The sequence below is a fragment of the Crotalus tigris genome, unplaced genomic scaffold, assembly GCF_016545835.1.
Source record: "Crotalus tigris isolate CLP2741 ecotype Arizona unplaced genomic scaffold, ASM1654583v1 scf7180000020184.803716, whole genome shotgun sequence".
Classification (NCBI taxonomy): domain Eukaryota; kingdom Metazoa; phylum Chordata; class Lepidosauria; order Squamata; family Viperidae; genus Crotalus; species Crotalus tigris.
Window position 1 is genome coordinate 709767 of NW_024097897.1, and position 24228 is coordinate 733994.

The 24228-nt window shown below is 38.0% G+C and overlaps 1 protein-coding gene across 2 annotated transcripts; it reads left to right on the forward strand.

The window, feature by feature from the left end:
• The first annotated feature begins 531 nt into the window (after positions 1-531).
• On the forward strand, positions 532-22767 carry LOC120318338 (dnaJ homolog subfamily C member 21-like). 2 transcript variants are annotated; one of them, XM_039365805.1, is made up of 9 exons: positions 532-618; positions 3181-3401; positions 4195-4304; positions 5678-5725; positions 7080-7163; positions 8584-8655; positions 13460-13553; positions 18743-18813; positions 21181-22764. In XM_039365805.1, exons 2-9 carry the CDS (start codon positions 3328-3330, stop codon positions 22608-22610), a joined length of 1983 nt encoding a protein of 660 aa, XP_039221739.1. In that variant the 5' UTR covers positions 532-618; positions 3181-3327; the 3' UTR covers positions 22611-22764. The 2 variants fall into 2 exon arrangements, with proteins under 2 accessions (XP_039221739.1, XP_039221740.1); XM_039365806.1 differs by lacking the exon at positions 8584-8655 and having other exon boundaries at positions 21181-22767.
• Positions 22768-24228: the final 1461 nt, after the last annotated feature.

Sequence of the window (24228 nt, forward strand, 5' to 3'; positions counted from 1 at the left end):
CTCTCTGTGTGTGTGTGTGTGTGTGTGTCTGTCTCTCTTTGTGTCTGTGTTTGTGCATGCACATCTAAGTGATTGAAACATATGCTGGGAGATGGAGTGCATAGAAAACATAAAGTCCTATAAGTGCAGGAGAAGGATGCTAGAATGAACATTCCATTTGACTCTAAAGTAGGAGCAGGATAGAATTTAAAAGTGATATAATCGTGAAGCAAAGTTTTCAAACATACAGCATTCTGGAACTGCATATTGATTTGTTGCTGATATTGTGCAATAAGCAGGGATATCTGGTGGGATAGGCATGATAAAAAGATTATTGGACAGGGTCACATCACAGATTTGGACTGAAGTAGCAAAGTAGTTTAAGAATAGAAGCAAAGATTGACTACATAGAAAATATTAACTTACAAATTCCCAAATATTGCCTTTTATATTATACTTTTTCTCAGATCTTTAAGAAAAGCTTAGGTTCTGATGTCATAATGACCCCAAACTTTCCATTGGCTATGAAACTGTTACACAGTAGGGGAAGGAGCAGCTTTGGGGTGCTGGTAACTTCAAATGCCCAGCCAGCCAACAGGTGGAACCAAGAACGTACAGGCAATCTCTGGATGAGCCAAGGTAAAGAAACAAATGACAATAAAAAAAACAAACTCTGCAGAATATTGTGGAATATTACATCAGGTAGAGGGTTTTTCCACTCTGGTTTCCAGATGTGTTAGACTTCAGTTCTCTTAAATCCAATCAGCAAAATCTCCCTGCTGATTGAAAATAAAAGAAAATGAAAGCTGAACACCTCTGAAAGATACCAGGTCCAGGAAGGCTGGTTTAAGGAGGAAGATAACTTGGATTCACAGAGTCAAGAAAAAATAATGGACTTTCTTGAAAACAGGAAGTAAGGCCGAGACAATGTCTTGATAACCCAAAGTTATAATCATTCTTTAGGAGAGCCTTCTTCTAGTCTCTCAAATAGAAGGCAAATCACATCGCTCCCAAGAAAACAACATGTTGCCAGAAGTCCATTAAAGTAGGGGTCCCCAACCCCCGGTCCGTGGACCAGTACCGATCCGTGGCATGCCAGCAATCAGTCCGCACAAACAAGCAAAGCCCCATCCGTGGGATGCAGGTAGCACACAAAACCACACACCCTCCGGTCCGTGGAAAAACCTCTCTCCACAGAACTGGTCCCTGGTGACCAAAAGTTTGAGGACCTCTGATTTAAGAGAACTAAATATATTTAGCTTAATGAAAAGAAGAACAAGCAAAGCCCCATCCATGGGATGCAGGAAGCCCAGAAAACCACTCCCTCTCCGCTCTGTGGAAAAACCTGTCTCCACGGAACTGGTCCCTGGTGCCCAAAAGGTTGGGGACCTCTGCCTTAAAGTCCCAGTTTTTATATAAGCAAAATATTCCTAGATACCCACTGGCACTCATCTGTTTACCCAAATTTAGGTTTCACTGAGTTGATTTCTTGCAAAATAACTCTCTGAACTTCCAGATACATAATTAAAACTTTAGGAAACAAGGGATGGCACTGACTCAACAAATCACTTCTATCAGCCTAGATATATTGGCAGTAGGGGTTTACCACTTCCTCATGCACCTCTCTATCCAAGGACTGTGGTTTATTCATAGAGTAATAACCAAGTAGTCAATCAGAAATCTGCCTAACTCACTATTGTCAAAAAGTCAGAATTTAATGGGATCAATTAATTTAATTTAATAGGATAAATGACAACCTAGATCTCAAGAATGCAGATAAGATGGACACTGTTTCTAATTACTGCAGGCAGCAATAGCAATAGCACTTATATACCACTTCACAGTTCTTTAAACCCTCTCTAAGTGATTTACAGAGTCAGCATATTGCCCCCAACAATCTATGTCCTCATTTTACCGACCGAAGATTGGAAGGCTGAGTTAACCTTGAGCTGGTCAGGATCGAACTGCTGGCAGCCAGTAGAATTAGCTTGCAATACTCCATTTTAACCACTGTGCCACCATAGCTCTCTAAAATTGGCTAAGATGGTTAAGATCAAGCAAGAATTCTCATCCCATATTGTTATTATAATGGATGTTTTTGCAGATGTCAACCAATAGCTATGTTAATTGTTTGAATTAATCCAATTTTCTGGGTTTTGCAATGGCCTATTAGACTAATTTGTGCCTGGGTATTATGCTTTTAACTTCTTTTTCTCCATTAACATAATAGTCCAGTTGAAACTGGTTTATAATTAAAAGGAAACTTTCTATGTTCACATTATTGTGCAAACTTTTTTTTCTTTATGAATGAGGGATCTGCAAGCTAAACTAATTTACTCCATGAAGCTTTGTATTTAGTTAAACATGCAGCTGATCTTTCCCACTGATCTTGATACACTGCAGGTGAGAATACTGTAGCTCTGAACTAAAACAAGTAAAAATCTCCCAACTGGCTTGATTGACTTATAGAACTAATATATAAAGTGGTTTATTTACTCTTAACAGGATGTGGGAACCCATCCATTTGCTGGCCTATTATTAGGAGAACGCTAAATGGGATGGTTGCTGATTTATTTTACCTAAACTCTTCACTAAGAATCTTTTTTTGTTCCTGTTATATGTACATGTATGTGTATATATACAGTTTATATGATGCCCCTAGATTAAAGTCTATGCCACGAAATCACATGGGACCTTAGACTTAATTCATTGTTCAAAATGGTAATCAATGAATATATGTTGTGAGCGAGGAGCCCAACGGCCTCACTTGTTTCTTATAACATTGTACATAATAGCAATATTGAACATAGGAACAAACAGCTAAAATGTCACTTCTCCCTTTATATGAGATAATTATTTAATTAAACCTACAGCCACAAATGTATGGCAGATTTTAGCTGGAGTAGGACACGAACAAGAATATATTCATTCACAGGACTCACAGCAAACTAGAGATCGATCCTAGGATCTTCGGATGTAACATAGGCATGAGTGACCCATCATCTTAGTGACAAACAAGTAAACTTTTTAGTGGAGGGGAAAAGGTGCGATGATTGGCATTTTCCAAGCCAAATTTCTGAACAATTTTAGTTTATTTTTGGTCAGCCAATTATGTCTTCTCTCGGCCAGTTCCCTGGACTGGATGATGGGACTGTGGTTGGCTATTTGTTGTGGCACATCATCCTACTTCTTGGCCTGCAGGATCTGTTTCCACAGCACCTGCCTTCTGCTCTACAGCTAAGCGTGCGGCCATGATCAGCCCCAGAAGCAGCTCAGAAACACTTTTCCCCTTGAGGCTGCAAGTTTCCTTCCACGTCTCTGCTACCTGTTTCTGCATAGAACAGACCAATGGCTGCTGTGCCAGACTATTATAAGCTTTTAGAGATTCCTCGGGATGCCTCTGACACCGATATTAAAAAAGCGTAAGTCTTTTCTTTGAGTATTCTTCTCTGTAAGGAGTTTTATTCTGGAGTGTAAACCAAGTTTTAACCAAGATACAAAAAAAGATCCCAAATCTCAATTTTCTTAAAACCATGCACTGACATTTTATAATGTTTATTCTGGTAATTAATGAATAAAAGATGCCAAGTTATTAGTGGTTATGTATGCCTAAATAGATACCCAATGAAATAAGCATTTGGGGTTTTTCTAATTGGGAGTTTATAGCAATAGCAATAGTACTTAGACGTATACATTGTTTCATAGTGCTTTATAGCACTCTTTATAGAGTCAGCCTATTTTTCCCAACAATCTGGGTCCTCATTTTACCAACCTTGGGAGGATGAAAGGCTGAATCAACCTTAAGCCAGTCAGGATTGGACTTCTGGCACTGGGCAGAATTAGCCTGCAATACTGCACTTTAACCACTGTGCCACAATGGCTCTTCTAAGTTCAGCTGTTAAGCTTTCAAATGAAATCTATGGGAGATCAGAAATCTATTCTCTTGCTGATACAATAAGTACAATCACAAATATTTAGTCAATATTAAAGTAGTCACAGGGAGCAAATATTCTTTGAGTAATTCTCAGTCAGCTAGCTGGGAAAAGAGATGGGACAAAAAATGGACTCTACTAATTTGGGTCTGTCTTGACTTCTGAGAAAGGACATTGTTCCTAAATCTAATAGCTTCTATAATGATGCTGGTTTACTTTTAGTGATTGATTATTGCGTTGTGGATTTCTAATTGCCTTCACTTTGCCTTTTGGGGCTTTGTAGGTACAGGAAAAAAGCCCTGCAGTGGCACCCAGATAAAAACCCAGAGAGGAAGAAATACGCTGAACAGAAGTTCAAAGAAGTTACAGAAGCTTATGAAGTGCTGTCAGATAGTAAGAAGCCGCCTGGCTCTGTGTGCCCAATGTCTCTCTGTCTCTCCCCCACCCCACCCTCTCTCTTTCCCCTGTAAGCTGTAGAGTGTCAGTGACCTATTCAACTATTCTATACAATTCAAAAGCACAATAAAATAGACTGAGAAGGATGAGGAGCTAGCTGAGAAGGACATCTTGTCCAATACCCTGTCCAATACAAAGGCTCCTTGCTTAAACTTGAAAATACCCCTTTTGCTTTTCATTAAAGACACATTCTCACAACACAGCTTCTCTCTCTCTCTCTCTCTCTCTCTCTCTCTCTCTCTCTCTCTCTCTCTCTCTCTCTCCCCTCTCTCTTACACACACACACACACACACACACACAAACAAACCTGAACTCTGGAGATTGCTGACTGGAGAATTCTGGGATTTGAAGTCCACATATCTTAAAGTTGCAAAGATTGAGAAACAATGTTTAGTAAGTTCTCTCAACAAAAGAGTTTGATGACTTCAAGGTCCTGAAGCTGACTATTCCTCATACATGCAGTAATATAAATGAACACCAGAGGACACTGTTTAGCAATGGAGCATTGAATTGCAAATGCTGGTATGGAACTGCAGTCTGGTTAGATAGCTCTCTCTCTCTCTCTCTCTCTCTCTTACACACACACACACACACACACACACACACTAACAATACAATGAAGATATTAATGTTAAGCAATTAGTTCAAGATTGAAAGTCTTATTATATAATCAATACATTGATGTGCATGACAGTGTTTTTTATGTTGCACTTTGGATGAAAATTTATACAATCTTATGTTTATGCTACAGTACTGACATCCTAAACTGCAGTTATTACTGACAGACTTTTTACTTTCCCCTTTTTCTTTTCAATACATTAAGCCTTCTAAATAATAGAACGTTCATGAGTTTCAGTCATATTACACAACTATTATGCACTGAAATCAGCATTGAAATAATATATATATACATATATTTATAAAATAAAAATAAAAAATAAACAAGAATGCTGAAGTCGATGGACCGCCAGCTGCAGCAAGATCCAATCTTTCTGTTGTGATTAGCCTGGGCCTCTTGTATTATTTGTTTTATTTTGGACTTTGCATAATGTTTCTTCCCAAAAATTTTCCCTACCCCCCCATAAAAATCTCAGCTGTCTTGAGTCCTTTACCACCTGCTAGTCGCTGCCCTGAACACACACAATACTTTCTGGGCAGGTAGCAACACAACCAGGCCTCCCTTCTCAGGGAGAGGAGAAACTTACATCAATGCAGGCGTGTGGATGAATCCTAAGTCAGCAATTTTGTGGATCAACATGGAATAGTAATTTACTTGGGAGGTAACCAAGTACATGACTTTCTTTTTTAGAGACCAAGAGGGAACGTTATGATTGCTACGGGGATGGACTTGCAACAGGTGAGGAGAAGCTTTTCTACCATCTAATTCATGTACCTTCCGAAACATATTCACCTCCCATACTGCCCAAAGCAATCTTGTATCCAGAAAAAGGGCCAAAACAATTATCCATGCCCCTTTTCTTATGATATTAAACAGGTTTGAGGTGATACTCAGAGGACATAAGTACAAGCTTCTGTTTGTATTGTAATATTTACAATATTGTAATATTTATTTGTCAATGCATATTTTATGAGTGTTTCAGTGTAGAATACCTCCACTGCTACCAATTACAAATATTATGTAATTATTCTGTTATTTCCCCCTTAACATTTGCCATGAAATTAAAATAAAAGAATGAGCAATGGGAAACAAATGAGAGAGCTCTAAGCATTTATATTTGGCAGTTATTTGGGAGGATGCTAGAGGGAAAGGATCATCTTCATGGTAATGGCAAAGACATAATTTCATACTGCACAGAAATGACAATGGAAAACCATTCCTATTTTTTTCCAAGAAATCCACATAGACAGGTAAGATAAAGCAATTGATAATACAGTACATGGATTATGGAATCCTTGAGTCTATGACACTCAAACATGATACTGAAGAAGAGCTGAAGAACTTTCAGAGTATTAATGTTGTTTATAACACAGTCTTCAGAATGTCTAATTGCTGATATTGCCATGTAGGAAAAAAAAAATCGAAGCTGCAAAGGCAGAATTACAGTGGGTACATGGAACATAAGAAGCGTGAACATGGGAAGCTCAACAAAATGGAAGAAAAAACTGATTGACTACAGATTTATATCTTAGGTGTCAGTGAACTGAAACGGACTGGACTTTCACAGAAGATTATACTATTAGTGAGAAGACAAAAAATAAAGAAGAAAGTTATTTTTGTAGTTGAAGAGGATATAGAAAAGATTGTACTTGGGCACAATTTGATCACTGACCAAATAATATCAATTATACTTTGTAGACAACCCTTAATATGATTATCAAACTTGATGCTCCAGTTGCTGATGCAGAAGAGTAGGTTGATGAGTTTTATTGTCAAGTTCCATATGAAATGGACAGAAAATGCAAACAAGATGTGCTACTTTTGGTTGGAGAGTGGAATTCCTTTGGATTATAAGCCTAGGAAAAGAAAATATTTTTTCTTATTGATTTTCCTAGGGCTCTCCATAGCTAAAAGTGGGACTTTCATGGGACTTTAACATGAGATCCATTTATCTTAATTACAAATTATTCTCTGGGAAGTGAAAAAAAACGGAGAGGAATCGCTATACCCCATTTCTGTTTGTAGAAATCCCACACTGATAAGAACTCAGGATATTAGTGATATGTTGCAAATACCATTATTTTCCCTTTAGTTCCTGAAGAAGAATTGAGATTCACTTTCCGCAGCCCTTGGGATGTTTTCCGAGAGATGTTTGGGACCTCGGACTCCTATTCCGGTAAGCTTTAAAAGACAAGGGTCTTCAAACTTGGCCCTTTATGACTTGTGGCTGTGCATGCTGGCTGAGGAATTCTGGGAGTTGAAGTCCACAAGTCATAAAAGGGCCAAGTTTGAAGACCCCTGTCTTTAATATTATTAGAAGTCTCTTACGTAGTTAAGATTCAAAAATTGTCACTCCAAGTTATTGTCTTTAAAGAACAGCCTTCAGTCTGACAAAGACATTTCGATCTCTTCCCTGTAACTGCCTTTCTGGTCTACCAAGATTTCTCTAATCCTTTTCTTTTACTAATTGTGTTATTTGAGGCTAGTGAGAATTATAATCCCAAATTTCTGGACAACACCAATTATTATGTGAAATTATTACTTCTGCATGATATAATATTTAACTCATTTTCTGTTCACTTTGAGCCTTCTCTCATTTGTACTTTGCAGTGGCATCTCAGTGACTGGCCACTTCTATTTTATCCTTACTTATCTAACACTTTCTCTCTATATGGTCTCCCCTCCCTAAGTGAAGGGACCCTATCTCATCTATTCTTTCTTCTTTAAACCCTCACAGAACCTCTCCATTCTGACTCTCCCCTTGGATTTCCCTTGATTATCATTAGTAGATTTTTATAGCCAAATGACATTGACATGGAAAAGACATCTGTGCCTTAATAGTGTGGATGTAGAATGCACTATATGAGTTGTCCCTACGTGGAAAACAGTCATCAGGATAGTCTATCTTCTATCAAAAATTCTGCAGTTTCTGGGAATTCACTTTGAATGTGGAACTGGAGGTGCAGTAGAAGACAGGGCTTTAAAAATCAATGAAAATCCCACAGAACATTGATCACACTGCCAATAAATCACTTTCTTTGGGAAATAAAAACAATATTTTTGATCAATATTTCCTATTTTTGCAATCCAAGAAATATCAGCTGTAGGTCTCAGATCATCCATACAACCATTACAACCCTTTGTTTAGGCACTGTTTTCAGCACTGAGAAAAAGTGAGTTATGATCAGTCCTCTCACATACAAGATGTAGCATCGCCACGATCATGTAATAAAAAATTGGGGGCTTTGCAACTGGTATGAATCTACAACAGTTGCAGCATCCCAGAGTCATGTGATCACCATTTCCAACCTTCCTAGCTGGCCCTGACAAGCAAAATCAACGGGGGAAGCTGGATTCACTTCACAAGCACATGATTAACAATTGCAGTGATTTGGTTAACAATTGTGGCAAGAAAAGATAAAATTGGGTGTAACTCATTTAACGACCATTTTGCTTAACAACAGAAATTCAGGTATCAACTGTGATTGTAACTTGAGGTCTAGCTATATAGTTTTTTATTCAAAGGCAGGGGGATGGAGATCTGGCATAAGCCTGTTCCTTTCAGGTAGATTATCCACCTTCCTCTGCTTTTTCAGCCAACAAAGAAGAAGATATTCCATGGTACTTAAAAGGCCCTTTATTTTCCATCTCCATTTCAGAAGATTCAGGTAGGATGTAGCCAAACCTCTTGCAATAATATATGGAATAACCACAGTACAGTAATTCAATTTTTCTCGGTGTCTTTTTTTATTGAAAGTTTTATAAATTTTACAAAAAGACAAAAATAATACAAAACAAAAAACAACATATACAAAAAAAAACTAAACATCACATATAAAAAAAACCCCCCATCCCCCACCCCTCACAAACACCCTCCCTTCCCCCCCCCTGAGCTTCCCAGAGCAGAATATAGGCTTAGTTAAAAATTAACAAATAAAAATAAAAAATTAAATTAAAAAATTTTATATTTATATATATAAAAAAAGTATCTATATATAACATTCTCTATATATGAAAATAAAACTTATGAAAAAGCTATGTGATATTTTTTAATACCCAATCTAAATTGTATAAATTTTATCCATTTGTCCCAAACGGCAAGAAACTTCTCTTGCGTTTGTTGCTTTAAGAAAGCCGAAATCTTTGCCATTTCCGCCAGATAAGCTACTTTAAGAAACCATTCCTGCAATGTAGGCAAAGATTCCTTCTTCCAGTATTGTCCTACTAACAGCCTGGCGGCTGTAATCAAATTTAACATCAATACAACCTCCTTTGTATCACAATCTGTAACAATGCCCAACAAAAATAATTGCGGAGTAAATTTTACCCTCCTTCTAAAAATTCTCTGGATATTCCACCATATTTTGATCCAAAATGCTTTTATCTCTCTGCATGACCACCAAATATGATAATAAGAAGCATCCGTATAACCACATCTCCAACATTTGGGTTGTACGTCAGGGTACATAAGAGACATTTTTTGTGGATCAAGGTGCCATCTATAAAACATTTTATAAAAATTCTCCCTAAGGTTCTGTGCTTGTGTAAATTTGACATTTCTCACCCAAATGGTTTCCCAGATATCCAATGAGACTGGGACACCAAAATTCTGCGCCCATCTAATCATGCAGTCTTTAATTAATTCCGTTTCTGAGTCCATTTCAACTAATACCCCATAGATTCTCTTGATATGGGTTTGTCTTTGATCCTTGACTTGCTTAATAAGATTTCCATCTTCTCTAAGAAAACCCAATTTACAATCCACCTTCCATTTATCTACTAGTTGCCTATATTGGAACCAAGAATAAATAATATTTTCTTGCGCTAAATCTTCCCGTAATCTTAACTGCCAGTTTTGCCCATCCCATCTAAGTAACTGACTATAAGACACCATATCCATTTTTACACCTCTTTTTATTCCTTCTATCGCATGCCAGTACAGTAATTCAATTTATAGAGTGTGCTAAACCATCTGCGGTGGATTTATAGATTTTAAAACCTCAATTTAAATACTATGGACCATCATCAAATGAAGCATGTTAGAGCTTAAATATAATATGTACGTTCATCTTGCCCTGGTGGATTTTATTAATTCATCCTTCTCTAACACTTTCCTGTTGTAGGGATGACCCTATTTTTTCCCCCATTCTCATGGCAGTCAGATTTGTTGCTGTGTGAATGTATTAATTCTAGGAGCACGAAACCGAAAACACCAACCTGAAGATGACGAATGGGACTTCATCGAAACGTCACCAAGACACTTTCAATTTTACACAGGAGAAAACCCGAATAACCAAAGACCTATATATATATTTGTTTTCTGAGGTTTTCGCGGGTGTTTGTATGTAGGTCTTTGGTTGTTCGGGTTGCTCCTCGAAGCACGAAGCTGAAAACACCAGCCTGAAGATGACGAATGGGACTTTGTTGAAACGTCGCCAAGACACTTCCAATTTTACGCGGGAGAAAACCCGAACAACCAAAGACCTATATATATATATATATATATATATATATATATATATATATATATATATATAATGTTAAAAATCGAAGAATAGTGATTCCTGGGTACATACATTTTGATAAAAAGGCGATCACCAGGAGATAAAACACCATGGTTTAATAAATAAGACCAAGCTTTTGATGGCTAGGGATCTGCCATCATCGTCAGGGTATAGACCAGCCAATTAAGAGACCTACTTATAAACCTAGCCGCACCTGCATTCTACGCATGGACCTCGTAACGGGTCCCAGCCGACTGATTCTTACTTCACTTACAGCATTAGGTAATTCCTTCTTGCTTGTAAGCAAGAAGGAATTACCTAATGTTGTAAGTGAAGTAAGAATCAGTCGGCTGGGACCCGTTACGAGGTCCATGTATACAAGCAAGAAGGAATTACCGAAAGCTTGGTCTTATTTATTAAACCGTGGTGTTCTATCTCCTGGTGATTGCCTTTTTATCTATCTATCTATCTATCTATCTATCTATCTATCTATCTATCTATCTATCTATCTATCTATCTATAAAGCATATGCTTTTTTTACAGGGATATGTTTTAGAAACATGCAATATCCATTTCCCATTAGTTAGTGAAGGAATCTTCTAGAGGAGGGATTCCCAATCCTCGGTTCGTGGACCGGCATTGGTCCGTGGCATGCCAGCAACCAGTCTGCACAAACAAGCGAAGCCCCATCTGTGGGTTGCAGGCAGCACATGAAACCACACCCCCTCTGGTCCACGGAAAAGCCTCTCTCCATGGAACCGGTCCCTGGTGCCCAAAAGATTGAGGGACATTGTTCTAGAGCAGAGGACCTGTGCCCTCAAAGTCATTTTCTGTGGATGCTGCCTAGCAAGACCAGGGTATTGAGGGTGCCTTGTAGATGTGCAGTTGCCTCACACAGCTTGCTGTGCCCTGATTTGGCAGGTTTCCGGGCAATAGCAAAGCTTGCTTGGATGGAGTCCTTTTACAGTACTGCTGTCTGAGAATCCCTGGCTACTCTTACATTGCAGGACAATTTATTTATTTATCACATTTAGAAACTGCACATCTCCCTCACAGAGGGACTCTGGTCAGTGTACAAATAAAAGGTTTAAAAACATAAAAATGAATATTAAAAAAATCTCAAATATAGGCAAAGATGGTTAAAATTCAACATTAAATATTAATTCAAAGGTGTGGGTGAGGGACTTTAAGGTGCTAACCAGCCCCACGGCTGCCTGCTCCTTTGTGAGCCCCAAGCAAGATGGCAGAGCCATGTTTTCAACCTTTCCAGAAGGTCAGATGAATGGGGCCAGCCTCATCTCTGGGGGAAGAAGATGCTATAGAACGGGGGCAACATCAGAGAAGGCTTCCTTCCTGAATTCCACCACTCAAAATTCTTTAATTTATGGGGTTTGCAATATACCTTCCCTGCTTAACAGGGTAGGGACATGCTGATGGAATGGGACAAAGATGGTTCCATAGGGCTTTAAAGATCATAACCTAAACTTTGGATTGGACCTGGAATTGCACCAAATGCAGCTCACGGCAGAGAGGTGTACCATTCTTTGGGTGTCTAAGATTGTTCACATAGCCTCATTTTGTATCAGTTGAAGCTTCTGGATAGTTTTCAAGGGAAGCTCCATGTAGAGTATAATGTAATAGTCCAAGTGGGAGATGGTAAGGACATGAATGACCAAGCAGAAAGCCTCCCTGTCCAGAACAGGAAATGCTTCTGAGATGTTCATAGAAGAGAAGGAAGAGGCAGTCAGCAAGGAGGGCTGTGTCTGCCATAATGGTCTTTTTACCAAGGAAGGAATGGGAAAGATATCGAACAAGCAACTAAAGGAGGAGAAGGAGGGGCTTGGTCAGTGAAGGAGAAAGAAAAGGGAGACCAAACAATAATATAATTGGGTCTCTACTCAAGACAAATGAGAAAGAAGAAAAAAAAGAACAGCAGGATTTGGGCAGCTTTTGGTAGAATTGGGTATGTCTAGTTTAACGAAGAGAAGGACAAGGGGGGACATGATAGCAGTATTCCAATATCTCAGGGGCTGCCATAAAGAAGAGGGAATTAAGCTATTTTCCAAAGCACCTGAAGGCAGGACAAGAAGCAACGGGTGGAAACTAATCAAGGAGAGAAGCAACCTAGAACTAAGGAGAAACTTCCTGACAGTGAGAACAATTAATCAGTGGAACAGCCTGCCTCCAGAAGCAGTAAATGCTCCAACACTGGAAGTTTTTAAGAAGAGACTGGACAGCCATTTGTCCGAAATGGTGTAGGGTTTCCTGCCTGAGCAGGGGGTTGGACTAGATGACCTCCAAGGTCCCTTCCAACTTTACTATTATTATTATTATTATTATTATTATTATTATTATTATTATTATTATTATTATTATTATTATTATTATTTACCCTTAGATAAAAGCTTGAAAAGTATTACATATCAACTCAGCAATAAAACAAAAAGTAATGGTGTTTTGATGAGTGAAAATTGCTAAGTGGCCAAAGTAAAATATCTCTGATTCACAGGGAGGATTTTGTTTTCTTTTTAAATTAATACTTTTAATTTGAATTACGAATGACTAATCTTATATACATTTTAACTGCCTCCTACTAGAATATAATATTTATATGGTTTTTATGTTTTTATTGTACACTATCCAGAGCCACTCCATGAGGAAGATGGGCAATCTCCAGATTTTTATATATATTTATTTTCCTCAGTTTTTGCTCACTGTAGATTTTTTTTTTAACCAATGTATGCAAAATGTTCTGGCCTCTGGACTAACGAGCCAGTCCTGATATGATTATTTGAAATCCCTGTTCTAAAACCCCAACTCTTCTTATGCTGATAAGAGTAATAAGGACAGTCTTTATGCCTCAAGAATGGCTGAGTGGAATGACACTGGAAGAAATAAGTAAAATTATCAAACCAGTGTTACTTACTGTCTACATTCCCAGGAATTCATCTGTCATCTTCCTCTGCAGGTGTTTCGATAACGTTTGGCCCCAAAAGATCTTTATGTTTCTTCACTCTTGATCCTAAAGTCTTCAGTTTTAAAAACATCATCACCAGGAAAAGGTAGGAATTTTATCTCAGCAATATAAAACAGCAATGCAGGACAGCTATGATGCCATATGCTGGGAAATAATTGAGTGGTAAAGAGGAACCGTTTTAATAAGTCAAACAAATATCATACTAACGAAGATGAACACTGGACAGGACTCCAATGTCCTGAGTGAACTTCCATATTAACCCATGATTAGAAGTATATAATAGGCTCATGGGCAAAAGACAAGTTATTTTTGCATTTCCCTGCTAACAGTGAACCACTTAAAAAGGCAAACAAAACCTCTTCCCAACATTCAGCACAAAACTGAAGTCCAAGTTTCTAGTTGTCCGGTCTTTTTGAGTCAAGGGACATCAATTCTCCAGGATTATCTGTCAGAAATGGCATCTCTGATATTTTGTAAATAACACTTATGCTTGTGCCATCTGTAGGATTATCTATCCTGTCTTTTGTCAGCATCCTTCTTTGTCTTCAATTGTTCTATAGTCTTGTTCAAATGTGTTCATCTTTGCTAGCATGATATTTGTATTAGGTCCAAAATATTTCAGTTTTAGCTTCGTTATCATTACTCCCAGTGAGCAATTTGGTTTTACTTTATTTAGTACTGATCAATTTGTTCTTTTGACATCCAAGTTATTCTCAACTTTCTTCTCCAGTACCACAGTCCTACAATCTCAATATTTTCCTTTCTGATGGTTCAACTTTCATGTTATTATGTTAAAACTCAGAAAAGCATGGCTTTGAAAATATGTATCTTTGTAGGGTCCCTGCACTTTAACATTTTGTCTAGATTTATAGATTTTCTTCTAAGTAGCAGTCATCTTTTAATTCCATGGATACCGTCTTGGTGAAATATTAAGTCTGTTATTACTTCATCTTCTTCTTTGTTGGTATTGAAAGGTGTTACCTGTTGACAAAATCTATTTTTCTCAATATAGTTTTGAAAACAGCTGTTGTACTTTGATTACCTTCCTTAAGATGTTTTCATATTTGCCATCAAACTAGTATTTTAAGTTTTGATGTTTCTCTCAGCAATTTCAATTCCAGTTTTTATTTCTCCTAGTTTAATGATTTTCATGATATATTTTGCATAGAAGTAAACAAAAGGTAAATATCTCAATACACAGATGAAGCTGCCCAATTTACTCATATTTTAAGGGTCATCCACAATTCATTATGGTCTAAAACATGGATGTCCAACCTTTTGGCTTGCCTGGACTGCATTGAGTGAAGAGGAATTGTCTTGGGAAGTATATAAAATATAAATATAGTTAATGTATATAGTACTGTAAATCACATAATAATGTTAAAGATTTGCTATTTTATGGGGCCACATTAATAGTTGTCCACATGGAGCTCTTGGGCTATGGGTTGGACACATCTGGTTTAGACATTGAATATGTAAATATTATCAAGTCCGCATTTCAATGAAATAAAAAAGTGATCAGAGGCTAAGGTGAATGAATATTTCTTAATAAATATGCCTAGAATTCAAGTGAATCCCCTGACATTTTGAAGTTCTTTGTAAAATTCTTTCATTTAAAGTTTACTTTGAGAAAGACTGTATACAAATGCAGTAATGAATCAAACAGCACTGAGTAATTAGCAGTAGACTCCATACGAAACAGAATCAAATATGACCTTGTCATGGTTTTCTTAGTACATTTTAATATAATTTTATTAAGAATTTTAATTACAATAGTAAAAACTAAACTAAATTAAAAGAAAGAGAAAGCAAAGAAAAAAGGAAAGAGGAAACAGGAAACAGGAAAAAGAAAGAAGAAAAAAAGAATATAATAAAGAAAAAAGAAATGTATAAAAAAGTGACTTCATCACAAGTAGATACAAATTAATAATACTTCATCACCTACGAGGTTAAACAGATACATCTTCATCCCATATCTTATTTTTTATCTATAAGCAAATCCATAAAACATTTCAATCCTGGTGTCAGCAAATTTCAATCCTGGTGTCAGCAAAAAGACCATACAGTTTTATTTTAATCTTGATCAAATAAATCATTTTATATTTCTTTCTTTTACCCCTAACAGTCTGAATCTATAATTCAGTCAAATATTGATTTCTCTTTTTTATTCCATCAAACACAGTTCTTCAAGCCTTTAACAAGCCTCCTTTGTAGATCCAATAAGAAAATATATTCCATGTCATTCTGTTGCTTTATCATTTGAATTTCCCTTTTAATTTTTAAAACTTCAGCCAGTTTCTTTTGTGTATCTAATAAAGCATCCTTTTCCAAATCATTGAAATGTCAGCCTGTCACTTGAAGTCACTATTGGTACTTCCTTCTTAGATAAAATTTATTCCATATCTGTCTTTCTTCATTACTATATTTTAGACCAGTGGTTCTCAACTTGTGGGTCGGGACCCCATTTGGGGTCAAACGACCATTTCACGGGGATCGCCAAACAACGCAGTCCACCATTTTTTCCCCCCTTTTCCTTTTCCCCCCTTTTATTCTATTGGCTTTCGAAAGCCAATAGGAATTGTCCAGGCTGTCTCTGCCCTGCTGAGCTCGCCAAAAGTCCCATTCTGCAAACGGTGCTGCACCAGTTGAATAGTCCTCGACTTACAACCGGTTACGTAGTCCTCGACTTACGACCGGTTGGGGGTCATGGCATTAAAAAGCTTGAGAACCATTGTTTTAGACATTATCTACAGAAGCAGACTTCATTAGTAACAGTGTTGATATTGTAATTACTAATTTCTGGGCCCATTCGTAAAAATCTTCTTTAATATTTTGTGTTACAAGATTTTGTGTCATTTTGGTAGCCCCAATATTAATCGACATCAAGAACAGGCTTGTACTTTCCTTCCCTTTCTGCTTACAATCTTTAGTTCCCTCTAGTGTTCAGTTTCTAAAATCATCAGTTATATTTATTGGGACTTACAGTATAATAGCCAGGATAAAGTCTGTTTCCCATAAGAAGCTGTTCATTTTTTATTGTACTATTATTAATTAGTTTCAAAATCTAATAGTAATAAAAATCAATATTCTGAATTTACCTGGATTACCTTTTATAACTTTCTTTGATCAAAATCTTATTTAGCTTTTTGCTCTTTATTTCAAATTACAATTAATCTTTTTTTTAATTGAGAGTTGAAGATAAACTTGCCAGTTTGAAGATCTCTAGTACCTTTAAAATGGTTAACAGGCAATTTCTGAAAGTGATTAAAAAGTGAGGTTTGCAAATTTAATGTCCTTTAAAAGCCTCTGCCACAGTTGCAAGCAAGATGGCTAATCCCGTCATCTCCCAGCACTCAAACCCACAGGAAAGATCAAAACACAGGATTTGGAAGTGTTCATCAAACACATCGAATCTGTGGACAGATATATCAAATTCACATTGGAAGATGTTAAGGAAAATGGCCTTCCTGGACTGTGCAGTACACATTAAGGAAGACAGAAGCTTTAACATTGAAGTTCACAGAACATCCCCCCCGCCAACGGATCAATATTTAAATTTTGATTCTCACCACCCACTGGAGCACTAAATGGGAGTTATCAGAACCCTGCACAGGTCTGCCTACCAGCAAAGATGAGAAAGAAAAAGAACTAAAACACATCAAGGTAGTCCTCAGAACTTGTGGCTATCCCAAGTGAGCCTTCATCAAATCCCCCAAAAGACCCAGCAGGAACTCTTCCATAACAGACAAAGAAGAAAACAACAAACGAAGCAACATTGTCATTCCAAATGTTGCAGAAATATCGGAAAAGCTCAGGAGGATCTTCGGCCAACACAACATATGTTCAGACTTCAAACCCATGAATACACTAAGGCAGAAGCTTGTCCACTCCAAGGATAAAACACCCAGACACAAACTGAGCAATGTGCTATATGCAGTACAATGCAGTGAGCCATGTGCAGATCTGTACATTGGGGAAATACAGAGCAACAGAGTTGTAAGGAACCTTGAAGGTTTTCTAGTCGAGCTTCTTGCCCAAGCAGGAGACCCTATACCAGTGGTTCTCAACCTTTTTAATGCCGCGACTCCCAACTGGTCATAAGTCGAGGACTACTCAACCGGTCATAAGTCGAGGACTACTCAACTGGTGCAGCACCGTTTGCAGAATGGGACTTTTGGCGGGCTCAGCAGGGCAGAGACAGCCTGGACAATTCCTATTGGCTTTTGAAAGCCAATAGAATTAGACTCTATTCAAGAGAGTCTATTCTATTGGCTTTCAAAAGCCAATAGAATAAAAGGGAGTAGCACAGCTAAGGAAAAGGGGGAAAAATGGCGGACTGTGTTGTTTGGCGAGCCCCGTGAAATGGTCGTTCAACCCCAAATGGGATCCCGACCCACAGGTTGAGAACCGCTGCCCTATACCAATCTGAACAAATAGCCATCCAATCTCTTCTTAAAAACATCCCATATTGGATCATCTACAATTTCTGAAGGCAAGCCATTCCACTCATTGATGTTCTCACTGTCAGAAGATTTCCCCTTAGGTCGGATCTTTCTTTGATAAGTTTTCATCTGTTACTTCTTGTCTTGTCCTCAGTTGCTTTGGAGAATAGGCTGTCTTCCTCTTCTTTGTGACAGCATCTCAAATATTGGAAGACTGCCCAACATGTCACCCTTGATCCTTCTCTTCATTTGAGTAGATAGACCCAGTTCCCAGATACCAAATTCTCAGTACCCAAGTAGTCCTTGACCCACTACCAGTTGCTAACATTGTTCAAAGTTATGATGGACCCCCCCCCCAAATAGTACTTATGACCCAGATTCAAAATTCAAATGATTAAGCAACACCTCTCCATATGTCCTGTGATTATATTTTGGGTGCTGAGCAAATGGCCCACATTTACAACTATTTGCAATGTCACATGGTCACAGACTGTGATTTACAATAATTTTGCTGAAAACTGGCATTAGCTTCCAGATTCTGGCAAAAAATGCCCATTGCAGACAATGGGTTTGTTTAGCAACCATGGTGTTTGTTTAAGGACCACAGCAAAAAAAAAATGTCATAAAATCGGGTCACTGCAACCGCAACTCTTCTAGATGTGCCAAGTGAGAGAGCTGATTAAAAACAGGCCATACAGGAAGTAATTTTTTTTTTCCAACAAAAGACTCTGTTGGCTAGTAAGACGGGCAGCTTATCAATTTAATAAACAAACAAATACATAAATGGTGTCTGCTTGTCATCTGTTCATAAATACATCTATTGATTTTCCAGGTCCCCAGAGAAAGATTCTGAACAAGTAGAAGGAAAGGAGGAGAGAGAACTAAAATCTGTTGAAGTTCCTGGTAAGGAGCAATGATATTGAGTGTCCTGGGAGAGAATATTGTTATTTACAGATAATACACAATTTTATTGAAAGTTACAGAAGAAATATGAAAACGTATGAGAGCTGAGCCCTTACAGCTTCTCAGAAACTGATTGTACAGGTAGTTCTCAATTTACAACAGTTTGTTTAATTAAAGTTACAATGGCACTGAAAAAAGTGACTTATTACCGTCTTTCACATTACGACTGTTGCAGCATCCCCCTAGTCATACGATGCTTGACAACTGACTCCTCTTTATGACAGTTACAGTGTCCCAGGGTCATGTAATCAACTTTTGTGACTTTCTGACAAGCAAAGTCAATGGGGAGGCCAGGTTCACCTGACAGCTATGTTACTAACTTAAAAACTGCAGTGATTCACTTAACAGCTGTGGCAAGAAAGGTCACAAAATGGGGCAAAACGTACTAAACTGTTTTGCTTAGCAAGAGAAATGTGCGGCTCAATTATGGTCATAAGTTGCGGACTACCTGTAGTTTTATACTCGATATAAATTAAATCTTGTTTCTGTAGTCAACAAAGGTGGATGAGCTGTTCCATAAGCATTCCCTGAAACAGTTAGAATTATATTAATTTCTCTTTTGCCACTGAAAAGTCCATTGTTAAAAAATTCCAAAAATAATTTACCTGAACAGAGAATATATGCATCCCTTTTTTGGCATCAAACAAGATACTTAGAGAAAACTTCAGAAGGAATTGTATTTATTCTGTATGTTAAATTGAGAGTCATTGTAGATTGGTTTTTTTGTAGTAACTGAGTCACATGTGAAACAGTTCTTCATGGGGAAAGCAAAGCTATGAAGAGGGAATGTTCTTGAGCTAGAAGGCAACTTAGCTCATTAATGGCTTGTGACTTCCTGCTTGAGCAATCCTCATTTAGTGACCACAGTTGGGACTGAAAACGTGGTTGCTAAGCAAAGTGGTTATTCTAAATTAAACTGTGATTGTGCTTATGATCAGCTAGTTCAAGTAAGAAAGGCAGAAACTATTAGTAAAATGTGGATACCCAGGGCCTAGCCAAATACAAACCATCCCTTACATTGCATTCAGAAGCCTAGTATCAATCAATGTCACTTGTGAAGCAGAGGTAAAATATGGTAGAACTACCAATGACCACTATGCACACATGCCATTGAGTTCTGGCAGTCTTGTATAGAACAAATTACAGCAATTGAGAGATGATAAGCAAGTGCTTTCAGTCTTTCCAGTTAAGAATGCAGCTGGCACAATAACCACAACTGTGCAACAGACTTTGGTCCTTGCCTGCTCTTTGTGCAGGAGCTGTGAGTTGTGAGTCCAGGAGGACTCCCAAATTGCTAGCCTGCTCTTGCAGGGGAAGAACAATCTAATCAAGAACCATTGATGGTATGGTCATGCAGTCAGTCTGCTTCTGAATCAACCATTACTGGTCTTGTTTGGATTGAGCCTGATTCCATATTCTTATGGCTTCAAGATACTTAGTCATGACTTCCACCACATTTCTCAGGGGATACAGGGTAGAGATACATTATCACATATTAATGTCACTTCATCCTAAACTGGCACATACCATCTCCCAGCAATTTTGTATCAGCATTCAGCAGGATAGGGTAAAAGACTGAATCATTAAGCACTCATAATGATATGCTCATGGGTCCAACCTCTCTCCCTGCTCCCACCATCCTCTGCACTTTCAAGTGGAAGTAGAACTGCCATAATCTGCCTCTACTTCCCTATCCATGCAGACAGTCCAGAAGGATACTGTGGTTGATAGTATCAAAAGCTGCTGAAAGATTTAAGAGGACTCAGATGGTCATGCCATCTATGCTCTGCTACATGTCTTGGCATGCAAAGAGTCAGATAATCTGCATCCTTCAGTGTCCCTTATTGTTTCTTACATTTTATATTCATATTTCATTTCATATTACATTAAGAAATGTAGTTAAGACAACATGTAAATGAAAATTATGCAGGTAGAAAGCAAGCTGTAAAGAGATAGCTAAGGTATACAATTAATGAAAAGCTTTTCAGATTACTCTTGGAAATTTGTTTCTCAAACAAAAGAAGCAGTTTTTTAAATTTGGTATATAAGTGAAGTGCAAGATCTATTCCCCTCCCCCTGTAGACCATGAGTAACCAACCTTTTGGTTTGCTCCGGCCACATTGAGTGAAGAAGAATGGTCTTGGGCCACATATGAAATATATAGATAATATATAAAAATATCTCTAAAAATCACATAATAATGTTCAAAGGTTTATGATCTTGTGGGGATGCATTACTAGCTGTCCAGGGCTGCAAGTGGCCTGGTTTTGTTTTTTAACCCAATGACTTGTATTTCTATGGTTGCAGATGAGGAAGAAAGCAACAAGGTAAAAGCGGTGGACAACAAAATACAGGCAGAGCCTGAGTCTATATCAGAATGCAAGGAGGATTATGGATATGGGTTGGAGACTAAGTCTGAGTCTGCTGATGAAGAAGATGAGTCCCTGGATGAATATGAGTCCTATGATAGATGGAACAGCCCTTGCAGGGGATCTGAAACTGGGAAGGAGGAGGAGGAAGAGGAGGAGCCTTATGAATATCCTTCCTCTTCCCTATATGACTCGCAGTATGAATCCAGCCCCTACACTGTTTATGGCATGACTTCTAGAAGTACATCTCCCCAGTATTATGTAAAGAAATGTGGGACACGTTATACATATATCGCCTCTCCTATATATGAACCTCAAAGAACATATGGACTGTACGATTCACAATATGGCTACGAATGGTCCCCTGTTGATGAGTCACAATATGAATATGAAGTCTCTCCTCCACCTGAGTCACAATATATATATGAAGCTTCCTTGGGGCACAAGTCTCAATATAGCTATGATGGCAATTCTCCATATGAATGGCACTATGGATACGAGACTCCTCCAATATATGAAATGCAAGATGAGGGCAAAACCTCCTCTGAATATGAATCACTCAATGAATGTGATTGCTCTCCTACGTATGACTGGCCCACACAGCAGAATGAGTCAGAGACCAAAGATGCTTCAACTCCTGAATATGAGATCCCTGCTACTTGGAACAAACTGCAGAAGAATTGCACACCCCCTCTAGGGAATACTGGTTCAGAAGATAAACCAGACCCTTCTTTTAGAAGTAATGGCATTCCCCAAACACTGAAGGGATTATCAGCTGGGCATTGCCCAGTAGTTGAAAGCAAGGCTTCTCTGGACCATAGTGAAGGAGCACCCAACTCAATTACAGCTACTCCTCTAAATTCTCCAACAGTTTCACCTTTTGATGAGCAAGGCAACAACTCACACACCCAGACACCAAATGGACTAAGGAAACTATCATCAGATAATCCAGACGGGCTCCTCAGTGGCGTGAGGAAGTTTTTGGATGGGACAAGGAAGCTCTTATGTAGAGGGAACTATCTTCCAAAAGATCAATCACCAGAAGGAGCCAAATGGATCAGCCAACTTCCAAACATAAACAGCTCACCCCAGAGGGGGATGAGGTCATTGCATGGTAGCGGAAGTCGTCTTCTGCACGGGAGCACTGTGTTTTTAGACAATCTCAACAAGCCCAGAAGGGAGAGGAGCCCAGCCATGAGCCAAAGAATCCCACCACTTCTCTCAAGAAGAGGCTATTATACACGAGGGGGAATGACACCTCATCTTCCAGATATTTCAAGCAGGCTCCTGGGCTCTGTAAATAGGTTTCCCAGCAGGGGCAACTTCTCTCCCTTGACTCCCCATTCCAGCTCTTTCTATAACTCCTAAACTCAGGAAACTGTTATAAATCTTGGAGATGGGGATAGATGCTTAATAAAAGGTGGAAGTAGAAGTCTTCCTTCCAGTCCGCATTTGCTGTAATTTCATGAAAGACTAGGCTCATAAAAGTAGTGTAAGCCAGCAACCCTGGAAGTTTTGATCAAGTTACTTAGAGTAGTAAAAAAAAGTTGCATGATCTGCATACCTGTATGTATCTGTATCTGTAGTTGATATTGTATTTCAGATTCTGTGAGCAGATGCTATTTGAGAAGCATTTCCAAACTGAACACATCAGCAGAGTGTGTGTGTGTGTGTGTGTCTGTCTGTCTTGTGGGCCATTTCTGTTTGAAAACTGTTTCGTTCAGAAATTGATATTGAAACAGAAGATCATAAGAAATTGTTGGTACTATGCGCCAGCATTTCTCAACCTTTATTTGGACCACAGTTCCCAGAATCCTGTGTTGTAAAGATTACTACAGTAGAATGATAACCACTGACATCCATTGGTAAGCTGCTTTTTAAGATTTGGGTAAAAATTAGCAATAAAAGCAACAAAGACTATTGGGGGAACTACAAAGGTTACAAGTTGAACTGTGATCCAAAGTTGTTGTGTAGCTTAAGAGCATGAAAGTTTATGCAACAGAAAAATCCACTAAATTCAAAAGAATTTACTTCAAGGTAAATTTCCATAACATACCATAACAACTTTTAAGTCCCATATATCTTAATTGGAGAAAATAAAAAAAAAAACATCTTAACTTTCTCACCAAGATTAATGGGACATAAGAGCACTTAATCCTACCAAATCATTTTTATATGAAAGTCAAAATACTCAGGATTCTGTTTCAAAGAAATACAGTTTGCAAATTGAATCCTGTTCTTGCTTGGCACCAGCATGTTGATGATCTTCTATCCTTTCAGGAATTGCACAAGATGCTGTAATTTTCTGTATTTGCACTGAGGAATCACTTAAAACTTTTTTTTGTAATCAAGGCTTAAGGCCAGTTATATGACTTTATTATCTTCATAAGGACCACCGTGATGGACAATGGGAGAGTATGTTTGGATAGCTTTTTCTCAATGGTGGGATTCAGCCGGTTTGCACCAGTTTGGTAGAACCGGTAGATAATTTTTTGTTGTCCAGGCCTAGAACGGACTTCCGGAAGTGACATCCACACAGAGAACCGATTGTTCACATATTTGAATGCCACTACTGGTTTTTCTGAATTGTATTTTCAATCTGTTATTTTCTGAGCCATAACTGGTTGTCTGCCTAGGGCCTGGTACAGATTAAGGGCGAAAGGATGCATTATTAAATATTCATTTGACAGTAGAGAGGACATGTGTTGGCAGTTTTCCACATTTAAATCAAAGATCAAGAAAATCCATGTAACTTATCTCTAGAAGAAATCAGTTGACAGTAATTCTTCCCCTCATAAAAATCACTATAAATAAATGCTTCAATAGTTTATTGAAATCCCATATTTCTAATCCTATCTTTATATTATCTACATAGATTAAATTAGGATAGTGGTTTCTTTTGTTTTTTTGGTTTCTAGTAATTTTGCTCGTTAACTTTCTCACCCACCCACTCAGTGACTTTTCTCTTAATATATAGAGTTTTTTT